Source organism: Convolutriloba macropyga, chromosome 3 (genome assembly GCF_964194025.1).
Source record: "Convolutriloba macropyga chromosome 3, txConMacr16.3, whole genome shotgun sequence".
Classification (NCBI taxonomy): Eukaryota; Metazoa; Xenacoelomorpha; order Acoela; family Convolutidae; genus Convolutriloba; species Convolutriloba macropyga.
The window spans coordinates 1,679,988-1,699,034 of record NC_134470.1 but is presented as its reverse complement, the minus strand read 5'-3'; the positions used below and the strand labels follow the sequence as shown (position 1 = coordinate 1,699,034).

Sequence of the window (19,047 nt, the reverse complement as noted above, 5' to 3'; positions counted from 1 at the left end):
TGCGAGGGCGGAGACCGGGCGAACGTACGTGTCGTGAGCCCTTTTCACCTTCACCACAGGCACGGTGTTGTCTTTCTCGTCCACGGTAGACTCCGAGAACAGGTCCGAGGGGCAAAATTCCACGTGGAGTCATATCTTTCCGAATCCAAACGATGTCATTGACTCTGAGTATTGTTTGATCACTATGGCTCCATTTGGACATCTTTAACAGTTTCGGAAGATACTCCTTGACGAGTCGTTTCTAGAAATGGTTGACCATTTGCTGCACATTCTTCCAAGACTTAAAGCTGGTGGGATCTTGGCTGTCGAACTTTCCTGGTGGGGGGGAGTTGAACGTCTGTTGATCAGAAAATGGTTTCGCGTGATGGGCATGTCAATTTCTGGAAGGTCAGTGACAATCGTTAGTGGTCTGGCGTTCAATATAGCTTCTGTCTCGACCAAAATTGTCCTGAACACATCAAGCGACATTCTTCTGGAGCCTGGAAAGATCAAAAGAGTGCGTTTCGCGGCCTGGATCAAGCGCTATGTAAGAGTGTAGATAAAGATTCAAATAAATAGTTCTAGACATTCAAGTTTTCCTAGTTTGTGTATCTGTTTTAAGTTGCGGGAACAACCAACTCGTTTTGGCTGCGATAAGGACAAAAGTCAACGTTTTTTCAAGATTCACTTCTGACTTGATTGTTATACAACATTCTTCAGGGGAAAAGGGGGCCAACAACACATCACAGTCGTTTGACCAGTCGTTTTTTTAAGATTCACTTCTGACTTGATTGTTACACAACAGGGCGAGATAAAAAAAGGCTGGTTTCTATTTTGGGCGTATGTTTGAGGATCTACCACTCAAATTGAAAACTTATAACATTAAGATTAGACAAAATAAAGATTTGTTTAAATCACACTTTCAATGGCTTAAGAAGTTCAAGGAGATGTACTTGATGTCAAAAACTCTGCTGTGAAACCCGCATCTCCTACTTGGAAGCCTAATGTTCACAGAATTGAACAAACTCGTGCTACGCTATTAAATTAGAATGTGTTTTATGTCCCCGCTCGTTTATTCTCTTTTGCTTTTCTAGGCCCGTTATACTTTTGAGAACGATTTTATTTTGGTCAAACTATCATAATAGATTATCTTTCCGTAATGAAAAAATAACCAAACTCAGCTACCGAAATCTGTATAATATTCTAGGTTCCGAATGACTCTTAACATTGAACACGAAAAATTGAGCTAGGAAAAAATTTTGAAAAGAAACTTTAGGAATAAACTTTGGTCAAGATCTTGATGAAGCTTTAGAAAGAATGTTTGCTCAAAAGCTAACTAATATAACGAATAATTGATAAAAAAAGACAGTTTCACATTTACGCACACACAAACACATACACACACACACACACATACACGCACAGACAGACACGCCAACAAACGCGCGTTCGCACGCACACACACACACATACAAACAAAAATTTTCCAAAACAAGTTCTATTTTTGTTCAGTTCAGTTCGATTAGACGATTTTCTAGCTGAATAAAATTTCTACACTGAAATCTAAAAGGGATGCACAACCATCATTGCAACAAACCGAAGAACTAAAAACACTGAACAATTAATTTAGTTCAAATTTTAGTTGAAAAAAAATCATCTACAGAAAGATGAAAAATTCAAAAAAATTGCATGACCTCTTTGGGTAATTTAATTCTCTGCTTTGACGATTTTTGCTCTTCGTCTATTTCCACCTGGAGTGAGATTTGATAAAAAGTAAGCGTAAAAAACCAGGTATCAAAATTCGGATCTTTTTTCTGTTTCAGACGCAGGTTTATAAATAGAAAGAAGATTGAGCTCAATGTCAGATAGTACACAGAACAGGACTGACACAATTAAATGGCCACAGAACTAGAAATTTCATTTTACTTCCATTCTGTTCGGTCAGATAAAATTGAATCTCCATCTCTTAGGTTCTCAGAGCTACTTGATTATGAATAAAATGCGGTAAGTTACATAAATACCATTATACAGCCATTCTCAAATTGATTTCTGATTATTGATAATTTTTTAGGTAAACAGATAATAAAAAATTTTCTTCCAAAAAATAATAGTTGAACAAAAAACAAAGTTGAAAAATGATCTTGAAATAATGACTCATATATGCATACAATTGCAAACAAATATGATTTTAAATATTGATATAATTTTTATCAATCGTAAATTTTAGATATGTTAAACTTTTTTATTTACGTAATTTTTTAAATGATCTATAAAAGAACGAGGTTTAGGTTACATGGATGTTCTCTCACTTTGACCTGCAAAAATTCGCCAACTTCAGGGATACGGTTAAAAGAGAGAACTTAGAGAAAGTTCTTTCTTTTAACCGTTACGTAATCATATCGTCTGGATGACCTCATCACATTTTCTGCAAAAGTCCCGAGTCCCAGTCCCACCTCGCTCAACTTCAGGTCATCGATCAATCTACTAACAATGACCACATTGACAAAAATCTTAAATCTTTAATTAATAATTGCTGTTCTTCTACACTGATCATTATCCAATTAAAATTTGAAAAGAAACAATCATTAACTCAATATTTCTAGTGATATATCTAATAATAGCTTAATAAATATCCGATTTAATTCCCAGTTTAAATAATCGCCGTTATCCTTAATTTTGCTCCAGTCATTTTCACACATTTTCTAGCCACTCATTTGGCGATATTTTTAACCAATCACAGCGCTCGATTCCGATTGAAGCTGAATTTTTACTAAATTTTTTCAAGTCACGGAGCAGTTAAGAAAGCAGTGAGTAGACAATTAAAAAGTACATTTATTTATTCATGCTCGCTACACTTTCGCACTTCAGCTTAGCTTGCTAGTAATAATAAACAAATAAACAATAAACAAACAAATTCCACTCTACTAATCCAACATCCCTAAGCTCCTCTTCCTCCCAAAACTTCCAAGGAGAACAACATTGTAATTTACATCTTCAGATTATAACTTCAAAACAGCGGCGAAACTAACCGCTCAATTTCAAAACCAAACAATTCTTAATTCCAGCCGACTTTAAGCCATTTTATGAATTAACAACTATAATATCTCACTTTCATCAAAATTTACATAAATTTTGCACATTTGTTAATTTTTTCTAATTACAACGTTTGCCAGAAACCTCTTCAGTTTGAGATTGTCAGAAACCTCTTCTTTTAGTCTGAAGAAGATTAGAGGATAGCTGCGTGAGTTAATTTGTGGTCGGCGTGGCAGCTATTTGAGCATTTTTCCACCCATTTTACAGGTAAGTGCTAAAACTAATATTTACGATTGTAATCGTGATCAGGCCCCAGTCAACAAACAGGCCACGAGAACCGGTCCTTCCGGATTTCTGGTTTATTAACTAAACACAACAACTGGGCCGAAAGGGGCCAAATTAACCAGGCTGTTTATAACTGTTTATAGCTTGGATTGGGTTCAACTTTGAAGGGTACTTCCAGTGGGATAGAAACCCACCACTGCCCAGAGGGGACCAATGAAAGAAACCCTAATTACTTCACGTGGGCTATTACCTTCAATTCTTGTAGACAAAATAAACTAATAGTCGGCAAGTTTTATCTTTTACATCAACAAATATTTATCCAGACTTCCAAATCTCTAACAGCAAAGTTTGGTGATAACTTGGGGCCAAAAAAAATTCCCCAACAAGCCAGACAAGTTAAACTTTTGCCTTTATCTTACAAAATCAGGATATTGCAATAAATAGCCATTTAAAAAACTTACACCACTATAACTGTCCCCTCCCCACTATTTCATTGGTTCTCCTGAAGCCATTTTAATTATTGGCTAGTCGCGAGATCTCAATTGCGGTGGGCTAAATCGGCCGAACACCAGACTTGTCTCTCGCCCGCGGTCACCCAGCACCGCCGAGCCCAACCCTTGATTGTCTGGGTAGGGTAGATTTTACTGAACTGCAATTTGGGTTCATTGAACGACTTATTCTTTTCTTCGAGTAAGATTTTCGGCGCATGTGAACAAAAAACGGTTTTATTTGCTCACAGTTTTTAGCCATCATTCCTATTGGTTAATTAATTTTGCACTACATTTTCATTCATTTTTACAGCTTAATCGTTAAATTTAGTTTTGAACATTTTGAGCTTTCTCTGCGAAAAAGCGACTCAGAATAGATCTGGTAATAGATCTTGTTTCGAGAACGGTGAGTTTTTAAAAACGCAAAACCAATTAATTTACAGTCTTAAGACTAAATTTTCAAAAGTTCATAATTGACAAAAAATAGTGCATTAAGAATTTTCAAAAGAAAAATTCAATAGCCCAAATAAGTAAAAGTACTCAGAGTTCATTAAAAATTCTATTTTTGCTGCATCTATAGTTAGTTGTTTTCAATTTTTTTTTTTAAAAAAATAATTTTCAGTTCGTCTGGCGAGACGGGGGGGGGGGGGGGGGGGTGCAGTGGTAATGTTGGAGTGAGGGGGATAGGGGGTTGTGGCGAGGTGGTGGGGTGTCTGTTTTGCCCGAGGGAGGTTGTGGCTCGACCCAGTTAAGAGCGGCAGTTGCAATTAAATTTGGACAGTGTTACACGTGTCATAAATCAAGCTGACCCCCTTAGTAGCCTCCTCAATTCTGGGCTATCTCCCAAATTATGGGCCACTAAATTACAACCCCCACCCCCTCCAAAATCACCATCTCCTAACCCTCTTAACCAGCACTCAGCAAGAAACATTGGTAACTATTACACACAAGCCCCCCCCCCCCCCATCACCCCCCTTTTTGTTGTAGTTACTGGAACAATCGGTACTGTATTGCATTGGGGCACACCATTTTTTTAATCAGTTTTCAGCAGTTCTGCAGACTCAACCCCCTCGCCCCTTAGACGGGTCACTTCCGTGTAGCCCAGTTCTGCGGGGTGATCAGAATTTAAAATGAGCCCAAATTAGTCTGTCCGACTAGGCAAAACGGGCTACGCCACATATTTCAATTTTCTTCGTAACCAGAAAAAAATCATGCAATTTAAATTCTATCTTTATTTTCTTCCTCAGATGTGTTCTCCCGGTGAGAAATAGTAATTTTCAGAAACCCATAGTGCTGTTTTTCAATAAAAACAAGTCTGAGAAATAAAATAATTGTGTAAAAACAGATTTCAATAACTTTTCTAGGTTTTTTGGAACTACTCCCTCCCATTGTAAAGAAATAAATTCATATTTGTAATCACCCACTGAGCTATTCAGTGATAAACTCGATGCAAACCGTCTGGAAAAACAAAAACAATTGCAGAATAGTCACGCCCGAGTAACTTTCCAATATTATTTTTGAAAATTTGCGTTAAATAAATTTTACTTTAAAGCAAAAGTTTTCTAAACCAAAACTTTTAAAACTATTTTATAGTGAAACGTTGAGAGCAATTATTACTCATCACAAATAGAAAATTCCATTTAAATAATTGGTAACTTATATTAATAACAGAAGCTGATACCAATGCCAGAAATCGCAATAACATTACGCTGGATGGATCAATTTCTTTTCTAACTTTCCTAGAAAGTTTCCCCGAAATTGTAACAGCACTAAAAAATTTAGAATTTTCTATTGAAATTTGCAGCATCCTGTTAGACAATTAAGAATATTGAAAAACGATATCTATCTGTACAATCGAATGTTAAATTTTAGCCGTGATTCATGAAACGTCCGTTTTTAATTACGGAGACAAAATAATTGATCAAATATTTCCCCCAAGCTAATAGCTCAAATTTCATTTGAGTTGAACCACTCAATCGACCATAGCATGCATTGCATCGCAACATTTTGTTCAGGTGTAAATTATAAACTGTGCAATAATCTCTAAACATGAACACAACGATGCTGGTATCGGCTACTCAAACTCTATTCCAAAACAACCCTCAATTGACCTCAATCAACAGCAGCCCACTAAAAGAGCAGCAATTGGTACCTTCTCAAGGTCATCAGGTCACAAATCTGCAACAAATGTCACCTTCAACAGAATTGAATCCAAAACCGAACCTGGAACCGACTGTTTTGTTGTGCTTTCACTGCGGCAAAATGTGTTCCAGTGCGTGGGATCTTGTCCAACATTTCAGCAATTTCCATAGCCAGATATACGCACCCGGGGCTAACGGGGGCACGACAGCAGTCGGTTTTGCCAATCATTTCACACCTGAAATCGGAGGTGGGCCAGTTAGTAACGGGGTTCAAAATGACAAGGCAGTTGCTTCAGAAACACAATCAACGAAAATTACGAAACCATTCACCTTAACTGTAAGTCATATAGATTACTTTTTACCTCACTCCTCAACCTACTTCATCCGCAGAACACAAACTGATCATCTAAAATTGATATTTCCTAAGCTCCAGGCACATAAGAAGGCTCACAATGGCTAAAAGTAGCTCTTAATAGGCTTCCGAAATCAACTATAAGTGCAAAAAGGCTAAAAACAGTTTGTTTATATGAATTTCACGATAACTAATAGGATATTACTGTTATAATTTTACTATCCTAATTGCCGCAGTAGTAGCGCTGTGTACTTTTAATTGGAGGGGGAGGGGGAGGGGGGGGGGGGGCTTCGATGCAAGAAGTTTAAAAATTATCCCCTAATTTTCCTTACGTCAACGGACCCCCTTGTCCAACTTAAAATGATTTTAAAACGAAGAATCCAGCCCCCCCCCCCCCCAAAAAAAATTGAAATATCTAGCAATGTTAACGAATACACAACGCTAACATACACTATTTGGGTCTGTTGCCTTGGTACTCGAGGTAGCGCTGATAGCCAATGAGAGGTCTAGTGGCAAGATTAAAGACCCCTTTGCTCCGGTGGCCATCTGTCACTGCCAGGCTACTTCTGGACCCCATTTCAAAGTCATCCAGTGCCCCTACTACTACTACAACTACCATTGCACTTCTGTCTCCCTTACCTCCCCTCATTTCATTCCCCACTTTTAACTTCCATTATTTCTTAATTCCAATTTCATTAACTAGAAACCCCAGCTATTTATAATTTACTGCAAATTCTGCACAATTTCAATGAAGGTTGAAAATCTCGTATATAATTCTAAACAATGATCTTGGAAATCTATTGGAAGAAAATGATTAAATGACTATTACTTTATTCTACAACACCCCCCCCCCCCCCCCTCATTGAATTAATATATGGCACGCTAGTGTTTTCAAAAAGCCCGGAGATCGAGGAGTTTGAAAATTTTTTGAGACTCACTAAAGTAGGGAGGGAGGCCGAAAAAATATAGGCCCAATTTACTCGGATCTAATCTACTATCAAATAAGAAAATTTTTACATTTTATATTTGAGCAGTTAACTCATGAAATCCTGTCATTCTTGTCTCAACAGAACAAGTCGGTCGTATTTCAAGAACCCAATTTGTATTCCCGACTCGTGCAAAAATAGGAAGTTTTGTGGGATAACTGAGGACTTGTCTTTGACTAATTGAGACTTAGGTCCTAAGGTCAACAGAAACTGTCTTGAGGTACAGAAAGTACAAACAGACAAACAAACACATCTGTCGGAGTAGACTGTTAAATAAACAACATACGATACCCACAAAAAATGACACATACTCAACAACCCAACCGTCAACAAATATTAATACTCCAATACCCTAAAATCACTTCCTTCTCCATGCAAAAAAAAACAAAAATGTAAGGATTTTTCCCGGTATTGTCGCCATGCCCCAGCACGTTGTGCCTTGTTACCTAGCCAAGCACAATCTTAATACATCCCGTGTGCTTGTGGGACAAACATGGATCCAATTTTTCTCTTATTTTTGCCATGGAATTTAAGAAGTCCGATACAGCCCATCAATAACATAAAAATATCGGATCTTTTATTTTTTGTGCCCCCCCCCCCGCTTAGTGTGAGCATATTATTTGCACCCCCCAGACGCTCGTGTAATATTTTGCATAACAATTTGCCATGTAATGGCACGTTCTCCGTAACCGGGGGCTGTATAACGTACTGGGGGGGGGGGGGGGGGCACAAACGGAGAAGATCCAAAATATCTTAGCATCAGCCAGATACAGGATTTGTAATTAAGGATACATTTCTGTTTCAGAAGGGTAGATCTCTACATTCGAAAGCACTTTCACTCATGGGTCGAAGATTACAAACAGCTGCGACATCAACATCCACCATCACACCACGCAGAATGAAGAAACGTGAGTAGTCCTTACTTTCTGCTTTGATCATTTATCATTACCAGAAAATTTATTACAAGCTTAACGTCATTTCATTTAAAGTACTCTGGTTCAATTGAAAGGTCTGACTTTTTGAGGGAAAAATGGACATTTTTTGCCGAAAGCATCATAGTCTTCAATTAAAAGAAAGAATATATTTCTTTGATCAGGTAATACAAAGTAATACAAATCTAACATCTAATAATAAACAAAATAATTCTTTACTACAACCAACGAGGACAGGTAACGGGGTACTAGTACCCGCAAATCCTGCCCCAGTGAGACACTAAACTTGCAATCAAGATTTAAATACGTTTATGAGAAAAAAAGAAAAAGTAATAATAAATGTTTTCGGGGAAAAAGCTACCGGAAAAAAAGATAACGGCTGGTTTAATTCATCGATCGAATCAATCTTTTTCTGATTAAAAGGAATCTAGCAGTATCATTTCCAATTTTGCCCTGGGATTTCTCCGCTGATTTGATTTCTCAATTTATTGAGTGAGACTTCAATGACTAAATTTCGAATTGTCACTTATGCAAATTTTGTATTGAATGAAAAATTCTAATGTTTAAATTTCGCTTCTGATTTTTGCCAAAACTAATTACAATGACCGTCATCATGATAAAAATTAACATAATGCTTACTTTTTAAGTGTTCCTAACTAAACTCAACCAAATGCTATTTATATTCACAATTGCAAAATAAAGAGCAAATTTTTAAAAGTTGACAACGTTATCCTTTGACCCTATTCGAAATCTAAGAGAAAAATTCGAAAGATATTGCGAAAAAAAATGTCAAAAAGTTGAAATCTGAACAATGCGAAATCTGAAGGATATGATATTCTCAAAATCGATTATCTCAAATGTGATGTTTTCAACAATTACACGTTTTGTTTCATTTCAGTGCTTGTGAAGAAGAATCTAAACCTCATACAGATGAAGGGAATGTCGACAATTGCAAAGTACCGTACACTTCAAGCCACCCGTCAACAACAACAACAACAACAACAATCGGAGAACTGTTTCAACTGCAACAAATGCGACCAGACAGTAACCTCGGTAAGAACAGTCACCACACTTTTAAAATTGAAGCAGAAATCCAGACCAAATATATCTGGCTATAACAAATACTAGGTTTAAAAACTCATGAGTAAACATTTATGAGTTATCACTTATGAGTTACAATAAATTAGTTACCACATTAACTACTCCTAATTTTGGTGCATACACCATACAACCTCACTCCGGATCATTTCATTTTTAGATCCGTTATTCTTGGACGTAAATTACTGATCGAGAAACAGTAAAAATCACAAAAATTACTCTAAATTTAACCGAAACCAATCGCCCAGTTTGCTAGGCACAACTAAGTGTTGAGTTAAATGGGTTGGAACTCTTAAATTGATGAGGTATTCTTCAATCGTCCGCGGGTAGATAGGGTTATGGGATCCGATGGGTCCTGTTGTAGGAACGGACAATTTAGCCACGAAGCGGAAGGGAGTTGACACAAGAGACAACAACTTAATTGTTCACTTTCTCTGCCCTGTCCCCTCCCAGCCAGCCCCTCAGTCCATTAGGCATCGAAATCTGACACCCATTGACGCAAAAGGGGACCATCATAATGACTATTCAGCTTCACGCTCAACTACCCCACCCCCCCCCCCCCCATTAAACCCCATTGGCTTCATTACTTAATTTCAGACACCCCTATTAAGGACTTACAGAATTTTTAATCATATAGGGATGACAAATTTTTATTATTTCAGTAGCGAAAATATTGTGACCTTCAAAGAGCCTTTTTGATGTTTTTAACGGCAAAAAAATTCTTTAAATTCTCTTTTTTATTCTTAAATTGGTTTTTATTCTCATTTTAAACTCTTTAACGTTGTTTTTATTAAAATTTTGGGTAGCACTCATTTCATTGAACGCTGTAGTATGAACTAATTTACGTTTCTACGTAACTAAAAGAATCTTTAAATTAAATGTTATTCCGACCGTGAGTGCTAACCCAAAATGTACTATATCTCGACAGAAGAATCATATCAACAGTGCTAACCCAAAATGTACTATATCTCGACAGAAGAATCATATCAACATAGCCATCTGGCATCATAAAAAATTGGGGGTCTTTCCCATTATTTTTTTCTCTAATAATGTGAATTAATACAAATCTTTGTTATCAAACTTTGATTCGGAATCAAAAGTTTTTGCTCATTTATTAGAGGTTCAAATAAGTGTGTTTTTTTTGTTGAAGTCCCCCATTATAGTCCCGGCTTACCGATCAGATAACCTATATCCCCCCTCATGGTAAACATACCATAATGGGAGGGGGCTATAATTTCAATGGGGGGGGGGGGTATAATGGGAAAGACCCGAAAATTGAAGCTCCTTATCTTGGCAACCAAAATTGCACGTTTGATGGAATAAGCTCCGGTCTAATTGACGCAATTAAACTTATCTTAGGACTAATTAAAAGTCAATTTGTCACAACAAGAACAAAACTGTCATAAGTTGACACACAGTTAAACTTGACAACAGTGACGCACACATTTTTTGGTCCTAATGGCCTCTGTGGTGAATGTGGCGGACATCTATTAAGAAAGTGGGAAATGAACAATTATGAACAGATGGGGCTTTAATTTAATTCTAAGGGACGGCTAGATTACAGTAAACACATGGCATCGATACACACACGTAAATAAAAACAAAACTGAGCAAAAAATGCAGAATAAAAGTCAGAAAACAGATAAAAAGAAAAAGGCAACTTTTAGCGAGAAAAATTGCACGAATACCAATTAAACATGTATTTTTTTTTCAAATCACTCCAATTTGTAATAGTTACAAAAAATGAGCAAAAAGTCAAAAGTTAACCTTATCTTTATTAATAGCCGTTTTGCTAAAAATTTATCAGATAACTGCATAGTTATGACTGAGTTTGTTGTCAGATTTTGCTTTTTGATTACCCCCCCCCCCCTTAGGGCCGATTGTCCGTTCGGCTCGAGTACCAAAAAGTTGCCTATTTGATAAAGTTCTAAATGAACGTACATTAGCACAACATTCACTCACAGCCATTTCGAATTCTACATCTCTTGAGATAAACAGATAGATTAGGGCACAAAAGGGCGCAAATTCAGTTTTGAATTATCAGAAAAATAAGAAATGAAAAGCTAAACCAAGTTTACAAAAATGGAAAGTTGCGGCCACTAATCACTACCACTGATGCTCTCTCTCTTATCTTCCACAAACTTGACAAGTCTTTGTTAGTATTCCCTTTTTCACAATTAGCAGTAGTCGCAATAATAACAACAGTAGTCAAAAAAGGTGGTAGAAGTTGTTGTTGTTGTCTATTTGTAAGCTATTGCTAATATTTGTTGTGGTAGTTTGAACAATTGACTCCTGCGTCAGTCATTGTTGAAAGTCCATCTTAATTGGCCCCTCTACATTGTCAGTGGAAAACAACAAGTGAAAACTAACAACAACAACAAAACTAAAAAGCCACAACAAATTTATTCATCTCCAGCAAAAATCCCCCAATTTTAATGAGCGGAAAGCGTTAAAAAGGTTTTTGAGGGAATGAACACAGGTAGGCTGAATAAATACATTCATATTGCTGAAACATCAAAGCGAGACCTAACAAGTCGGCCTGCATTTAGCGAACTCTCAAGTATTGCCTAGCTAATTGCCTTCTTTCGTTAATTATAATCCCCAAGCATGGCTCGAGAAGTAGCAGCCATTTTAAACAACCAGCTCCTCAACAATGATTGGCAACTAGAACTGTCCCCGAATAAGTTAACGTACATCGCAGTCCATTAGCGGGTCCATTTTAGAATGAACGAATGAACGCATGTTCACATTAAAGTATTCATTGCTCTTCTTGCAAAAAAAACAATGAATCGTTTATCTGGTTTCAACACCGATAACAAAATATCAGCCAAGTGGATGAGAAAGAAGTGTAAATGAAACGATGAAAAAAAAGTTTGTAAAATTTAAAATTCGATAATTATCATATTACAGGGAATTTCTTGATGCTAAACAGCGGTCAATTACAACAATAGACAATATGTAAAAAGTATTGTTTAACGAATTAATGAAATATTTTCCTGTAACTTTTAGATAACTAAATTTTTTTAAATAACTAAATTTGAAATGAACTGTTTTTTTTCAGATAACGAAACTCAAAATGCACCTCAGAAGACACAGGCTAAACCTCATCAACTATCAACAACCACAACAGTCACAACAACAACAACAACAACAACAACAACAACAACAACAAAATATGATAAATCAAAACCCAATCAAAAGTCAGAACATCATACAACCACACAGAAACAATCTATCTTTACAAAATGCCACACTTTATATCGATACAACGTCGCCTCAACCCAATACAAAGTCGCAACCCCAAACTGGAAACCCTCTCAAAGCCCAAAAGCCTGAAACACCCACCAAGCCCAATAAATCACCCCCAGGTAAAATCCATAGATGGTTTGCGGATGAGGGGCAGGAAAAATTTGTATCGGCCCCGCAGTCAAAAACAACAACAGAAAATGAGCTGAATAAAATGGACTGGCAGAGTTCTACCCCATCCAAGAACAAGTCAGAAACAACAGATCCAGTTTCAAAACCCGAAACTGAAATACCCAACGCTTTCAACAAGTCAGTCAGTGAAAAACCCAAAGTAGGTCACGTTGACAATGGAAAAACGGTGGACAGCAAATTGATGAATCTGAGCTCAATGATGGCCGCAGCAGCCGGAAACATTCCTCTGAACCAACTGTTTCAACAGCAAACAATTCTAAACGGCTCAGCGCCTCAAATTCCCAACGCTCTAGGTCTGGACGCTCTGTTGTTGACAAAAATTTATCAACAGCAACTTCAAAACCAATTGAACCAACAGCAAAGCAGGCTTTTGAACCCAACAACTTTGAATGTGCCGACACCATTGGCACAACCGATTCCTTGTTCGGTTCCTTCGACGTCCACGATTCCAGTCGTGAGTCAACATTCAGTTCCGAACTACTCAAATTTGGCCTCTTTATCATTGCCCGTAGGTCCCAATGCTATGAATTACGCAAACTCTGTACAGCAAAATTCAAACTCAGTGAAGAGGTCACCACTGTCCTACCAGCCAATTTCAACCAGTACGTCCAGTTCTGCTGTTCCAGCTGGTGGTAAGAGCCAGCTCAACTTCGCGCCTTTGAGCGAACACAGCTCAGATATCAAGAAAATTCACAACATTCCCAATCAGAGTGTAAACATGCCAGCAGCATACGTAAACAATTTGTTCCCACAGACACCAACCTCAAAAGCACCCATCAGCAACTTCCCAGCAAATTTAGCCCAGTTCAGTAAACTTGCATCATCCGGGCTAAGTCACGCCGCGTCATATATGAACGACAAAATGGGTCAACGCAGGATGGAAATGGACTCCGAATTCGCTCAAAGGGCGCTTTCAAACGAAATTTTGAAAAATTGGTTACTCAACTCCAAAAACTCAGCATCAATGTTACAACCTCAGCTTAATGGGTACAACCCAATGTTCGCCTCCAGCAACCCTCAAAATGCAAGCCTTCCCAATCGGATCTCTGCTTCAAACATTGACAACTCGACCGCTAAAATGCCCTTGAGCGCCCAAAAATCTCCCATTTTTGGGGGGCTCCAGCCGGGATCGAATGGTCTGCCGCCCGCTCCAGTTCCTACCTCAAGCACCGGAAGTCGACGAACAGATACATGCGAATTTTGCGGAAAAGTGTTCAAAAATTGCAGCAATTTAACAGTTCACAGACGAACCCACACGGGCGAAAAACCTTACCATTGTACCCTGTGCAATTACGCTTGCGCCCAGAGCAGTAAGTTGACACGACACATGCGAACACATGGAAGAGAGGGTCGGGAAACATTTCTATGCGACATCTGCAAAATGCCATTCTCTGTTTACTCAACTCTAGAAAAACACATCAAAAAATATCACGACAAGTTCTGATCTCGACAAACTTTGTTGTATTACATCAACTTTCTCTCTCTCTCCTTTCCCCTTTAGCGTAAAAACTCTTTAATCTATGCATAAATTTATCCAATCTTATTTTGCTGTGCAATATTTATATCGCATTGGTAGCATCAAACCTAAATATCAATATGGTCAACAAAGAAATATTTATTTCCGGAATCTTTTCTTCAAGCTGACAAAAATGAAGAGTCAAAAAAGCAGCATTGAATGAACCTGTTGGAATAAAAAGTAGGTAACGCAATCAAAGATATCTCTTTTAAAGCATGCAAGCTTGTTTAAAAAGTATTTGGATTCGTGTTAGACATAAATTCATTGAGCTCGCAATCCAGAAAATGATCGGTTGAGTAGGATAAAAACGATTCCTCTTTAGAAGCATTAGGAAACACTATAAAAACAGACGAAAATTAGAAAGGGCAAATTCTATGAGAAAAAATTTAAAGGAGACAATATGGATCGGTGATGCGAGTTTGCATAGTTTCCTTGCCAGTCATACACCAAATCAGTTGAAACTTGAAAAAGCAGGAAGGGTTTAATCAAGATAAATATCTACAATAAGCTGGCTCGTGCGAGTCTGTGCGCAGCACCGAGTGTTCCAACATAACTCTCATGGTTACATAAGCAACCATTAATTTCTGTCAGAAAAACCGTTGGGAGTATCCGAAATCAACTTATCTGCATCGTAGAGAGTTACTTGTACGGTTTGAACAAGTAAATATGCGCTCTTTTTTCGGCAGAAAAAAACGAAAGCTCCTTAGAACATTCTACAAAGATGAAAGTAGTACAATCTGAGAGATACAGACAGAGAAAAAACAGACAAATACAACCAACATATAACATACACAAGGAAAATTGCACAAATACAATCCCCAACACCGAATAAAAAAACTTAATTTTTACTCTTTTTGGCAACTGATCTTTACTCAAGGTTCGTCACTCAAGTTCATTTAGGTCTTCTTGTTCGTTTTTTCTATATAACTGGGTGTGCACTGATTGAGGCAATTAAATCAGGTATTTGTACGTTTGGCATTATAATTTGACTGAAACTTCGATGTGCTACCAGCGAGATTTTAAAAACTCCATTTTAGTTTTTCCAATGTTTTATGATTTCTAACAGTTTTTGTACTCTGCTTCTATTTGTGTCAAACATTAAAAGGAACTAACTCCCTCATACTAACTCTCCCTCATGCACACATACCACATAGGTTACACGCACGCACTCACTTACATATACCCACACAAACGCACGTACACACACAAGCAGACAAATAAATTATTTTTTTTAAAAAAAAACTTAAAGTAAATTTTTTTTAACATTCTTTGCAACCGATCTTTACCCAAAATTCGCATCGTTCATGAAGCAATTGCATCAGCAATTGTAAAATTGACACTAAAAATTGAAATTAACTTAAAAAACTTTTTTCCAAAAAAATTTTGTAATTTTTGATGTGTCATGAGCACAATGCACCAGTTTGGTTTTTTTTCAAAATCTCACAGATGTCTTACCAGCTAAATTTAGTAAATACAGTTTTAAAACTAAAAAACAGTTTTAAAAGCTCAATTTCTAACAGCTGTTAAGTAATTCTGCTAACCTTTAAGGTTTTCAAAATAAAGAATTAGCTAGTTTTTCATTAATCAGAAACGCCCACTCTAGAAAAGGTCCATTCCAAATGCAATTTTAAAACACAAGTGAAAAATAATTTTCTGCTACTTATGAAAATTGTAAACATTTTCATTAAGTTTTCAATCTGCCTATCATTAAAATCTCCGACTCTCAAGTGCTTTCTGCATTGCATTATACTAGAGGAGGTTAGTTTGGACAATCTGCTCTGAGAACATAAGGAATACAAACAAAGAAAAAAGATCTTCACTTTTCAATAATGAAATTGGTTGATTTGATGCTGAACAATTTTTCCGTCTAAACAGTTTTGAAATGCTGAAATGGCTAGTTCTGATAAAATAAAAGTTGTTTGCAAAAGCACCTCTAGAATTTAGAAATAAATTTTTTCTCTGCATTTAGTTATTTAGTCTTACTTTTTCAAAACTGATTTTTAGCTATTTAGAGCTCTAAAATTCCGAAGCCTTCTATTTTTGAAGAAAAATCTGTTCGATACAGAAAAACATAGGTTCTTAAAATAGTTTTCAATTGGCAAAAAACAGGGAGACGCATAAAAGGCAAAAATAGTATTTTTGAGGAAAAAAACAATGGTTGATTTTTATGGTCAAATAGTTAAGAGTTAATTTTCAGGCTTGAAACATCAATCTGCCAGCCCCCCACCCCCCCCCCCCCCCTGGGCGATTTCCTTTTAGATTTTTCCTTCGAAATCTCATTGTGTTCACCTTTTTTCGAATATGACAATTTTCCACTGCTTTTTTATATAAATCAAAACTAGAAACTGATAAAAATCAAAACTAGAAAAAATTGACTGAAGAAAAAAGGCAGCCTGTCATATATATTTCCTTATTTAGAAAAAATGTTGGAATAATTACTTATGTGGATATGGTTTTCCATCAACTACAAGATGTATAAAAATCAACTACAAGTATTTAAAATTTTGAGAGATAACTTTTGTCATTAAAACCGTTTACTTTTTCCAACTTCACCGTCTTAAAATATCTTGAGTAAAATCCTGCCGGTAAACATTGAAGTCAATTAGAAAAACGTTTGTTCTCAAAGAACAAGGGCTTGAAAACTAGCTTTTTCGAAGTAGCGTGAAATACATGATGTCTTCATAACTCTAACGACAATAATAAACATAACCAGAAAACAGCCGTAATAGCTTCGTAGATCCGAAGTCTCAAAAAAGAAAACAGATATACCAAAAATGAAAGTTGTTATTTTCATTAAAGGCTGAGATGCTAAATTTTGATTAAGAATCTGTATAAGTTATTGCTGCCTCAATTAGCTGCTCTCAATAACTATCATTTAGAGTGAAACACATTCGCTTGATCTTATCTCTTTGAATTAAAGTGAAGAAAAGTCAATTTCACAATGAGGAAGTCATTTTTGAGAGTGAGGTAAGTCACGTGTGAACAAAAACTTAATCACGCGAATGAAAAAAAACCTCGCTCAATTGAGAGTGAAAAATGACGTCACGCACGCCATTCAATTGAAATTGCATGAACGAATGAACAAAATGCAGATTTGAAGTGATTGTGACGTCACATGGTCGTAACAAAAATCTAAACGACGAAATAAAAAAAAACCCAAGAGAAGGCCAATAATAGCCTCAGCTATCGCTTCGCGGCTATTAAAAACTTTCAAATATAGATCGCGTATATTGGGCTAATTAGGCAGTACACATGTTTTATGAAAAAACAATGAGATTTAATTAATGCTTTTCCTGAAAATGACAAAATTTAGACAAAATTTAAAATATAACAGTTTGAAAGATTCAATGGCACGCGATGAAGATTCTAGTGAATGCAACAAATTATGAAGAAATCTGAAAAATATATCAAATTAAAAGATTTCTCAGAATTGCTAAATAAGCAAAATTTGAAATGTTTCGGGCATTTATATTAGAAAAATCGAAAATTTCCCATTTTTAATCAACAAAACGAATGAAATTCATGTAGCCAATAAGTTATGCTTAAATACAGTCTGAAAGAACACAGCGGAGATTTAAAATGAAGTACTAAATTTCTCAAAAGAACTGCTAACCTACTGTTAACCATTGCTTACAATTGTTAACCACTGTTTCTGATTGTCGGTTTATAATATCATCAAAACACATTGACTTGTCTTCTTCATCCTTTTAATTTTTAAAAACTTTTGACCTTCAAGAACTACCGTTGGTACCGATAAACTTGAGAATACAGAACAATAGAACTTCAAATTAAATATCAATTCTTTAAATCAACATGCCTATAGCCTACCCAAAATCTGACTGTCATCAGATGTCCCTGATTGATTCATAGTAGGTAAACTAACCAAAAAATTGTTTGGAGTAAAACTTTCGAAAATAAAACTGACGCAAATTAATCTCAATCAAAATCTGGTAATAGGTTAAATTGAACATTCTGAAACACCAAGCAAACACTAATTTAAGATTCAAAAGACTAGCAACAGAAATCAGTATTGTGTATATGCATCGATTTTACCAATCCATCATATATGTCATTTAACAAAATTTGAAAACACAAAAATCTAATTGCCATAGATGCAAATCTACAGCTGTTCACTTGAAAACAGTTTTTCTCCTATTTGATGAGCGGCGCAACCAATAAGTATCTAATCCTGTCAACGACAGCTTGCTGTCCGAATAATCGTTGCATTTTCCTTAAAAAGATAATATTTTTTTGCGAATCCGATGGCTTTTGTTTTCTAGATTTTAGATGCACTTACAAGCAGCTTTCACGACGTCAAAATTAACGTCAAGAACTTTTTTTTACGTCAAAATTAACTTGGAAGATATCTTTCGAAACTTGAGAATAAAATTTTGAAAAATTCGAGGTTCAGCGTGGATTAATGTAAATAGAGCAGCCTAAACTAAACAGATCTGAAGTGATCGTGACGTCATATGATCATATGAAAAATCTTGACGACTGAAAAAACAGCAGGACAAGTCCTAAATTAGAATCCGAGCAATCGATTTAAATAAAGACCATACAACCATTTGTTTTCCAGACTTAACAAAGCATTGCAGCCAAAAAGACATGATGCTGTAAACTTAAAATTCAAGAAAAAAATCTTAAAACAAATTGACAAAAATGTTTCCAAAAGGTGCAGATTTTAAAAATCAACAAAAAATACAGTTTTATCAATACCATTGCTTACCATTGTTAACCACTCTTTCTGATAGTCAGTTTATAATACCATCAAAACACATTGATTTGTCTTCTTCATG

At 36.3% G+C, this 19,047-nt stretch overlaps 1 protein-coding gene across 3 annotated transcripts; it reads left to right on the top strand.

Annotated features, from left to right (window-relative positions):
* The first annotated feature begins 2,640 nt into the window (after window positions 1–2,640).
* Window positions 2,641–14,359, top strand: LOC142335867 (uncharacterized). 3 transcript variants are annotated; one of them, XM_075384198.1, is made up of 5 exons: window positions 2,641–3,279; window positions 5,801–6,263; window positions 8,070–8,172; window positions 9,095–9,249; window positions 12,356–14,359. In XM_075384198.1, the coding sequence occupies exons 2-5, from the start codon at window positions 5,835–5,837 to the stop codon at window positions 14,174–14,176; spliced, it is 2,508 nt and encodes an 835-aa protein (XP_075240313.1). In that variant the 5' UTR covers window positions 2,641–3,279; window positions 5,801–5,834; the 3' UTR covers window positions 14,177–14,359. The 3 variants fall into 3 exon arrangements, with proteins under 3 accessions (XP_075240313.1, XP_075240315.1, XP_075240314.1); XM_075384200.1 differs by lacking the exon at window positions 2,641–3,279 and adding an exon at window positions 3,618–4,191; XM_075384199.1 differs by lacking the exon at window positions 2,641–3,279 and having other exon boundaries at window positions 5,647–6,263.
* Window positions 14,360–19,047: the final 4,688 nt, after the last annotated feature.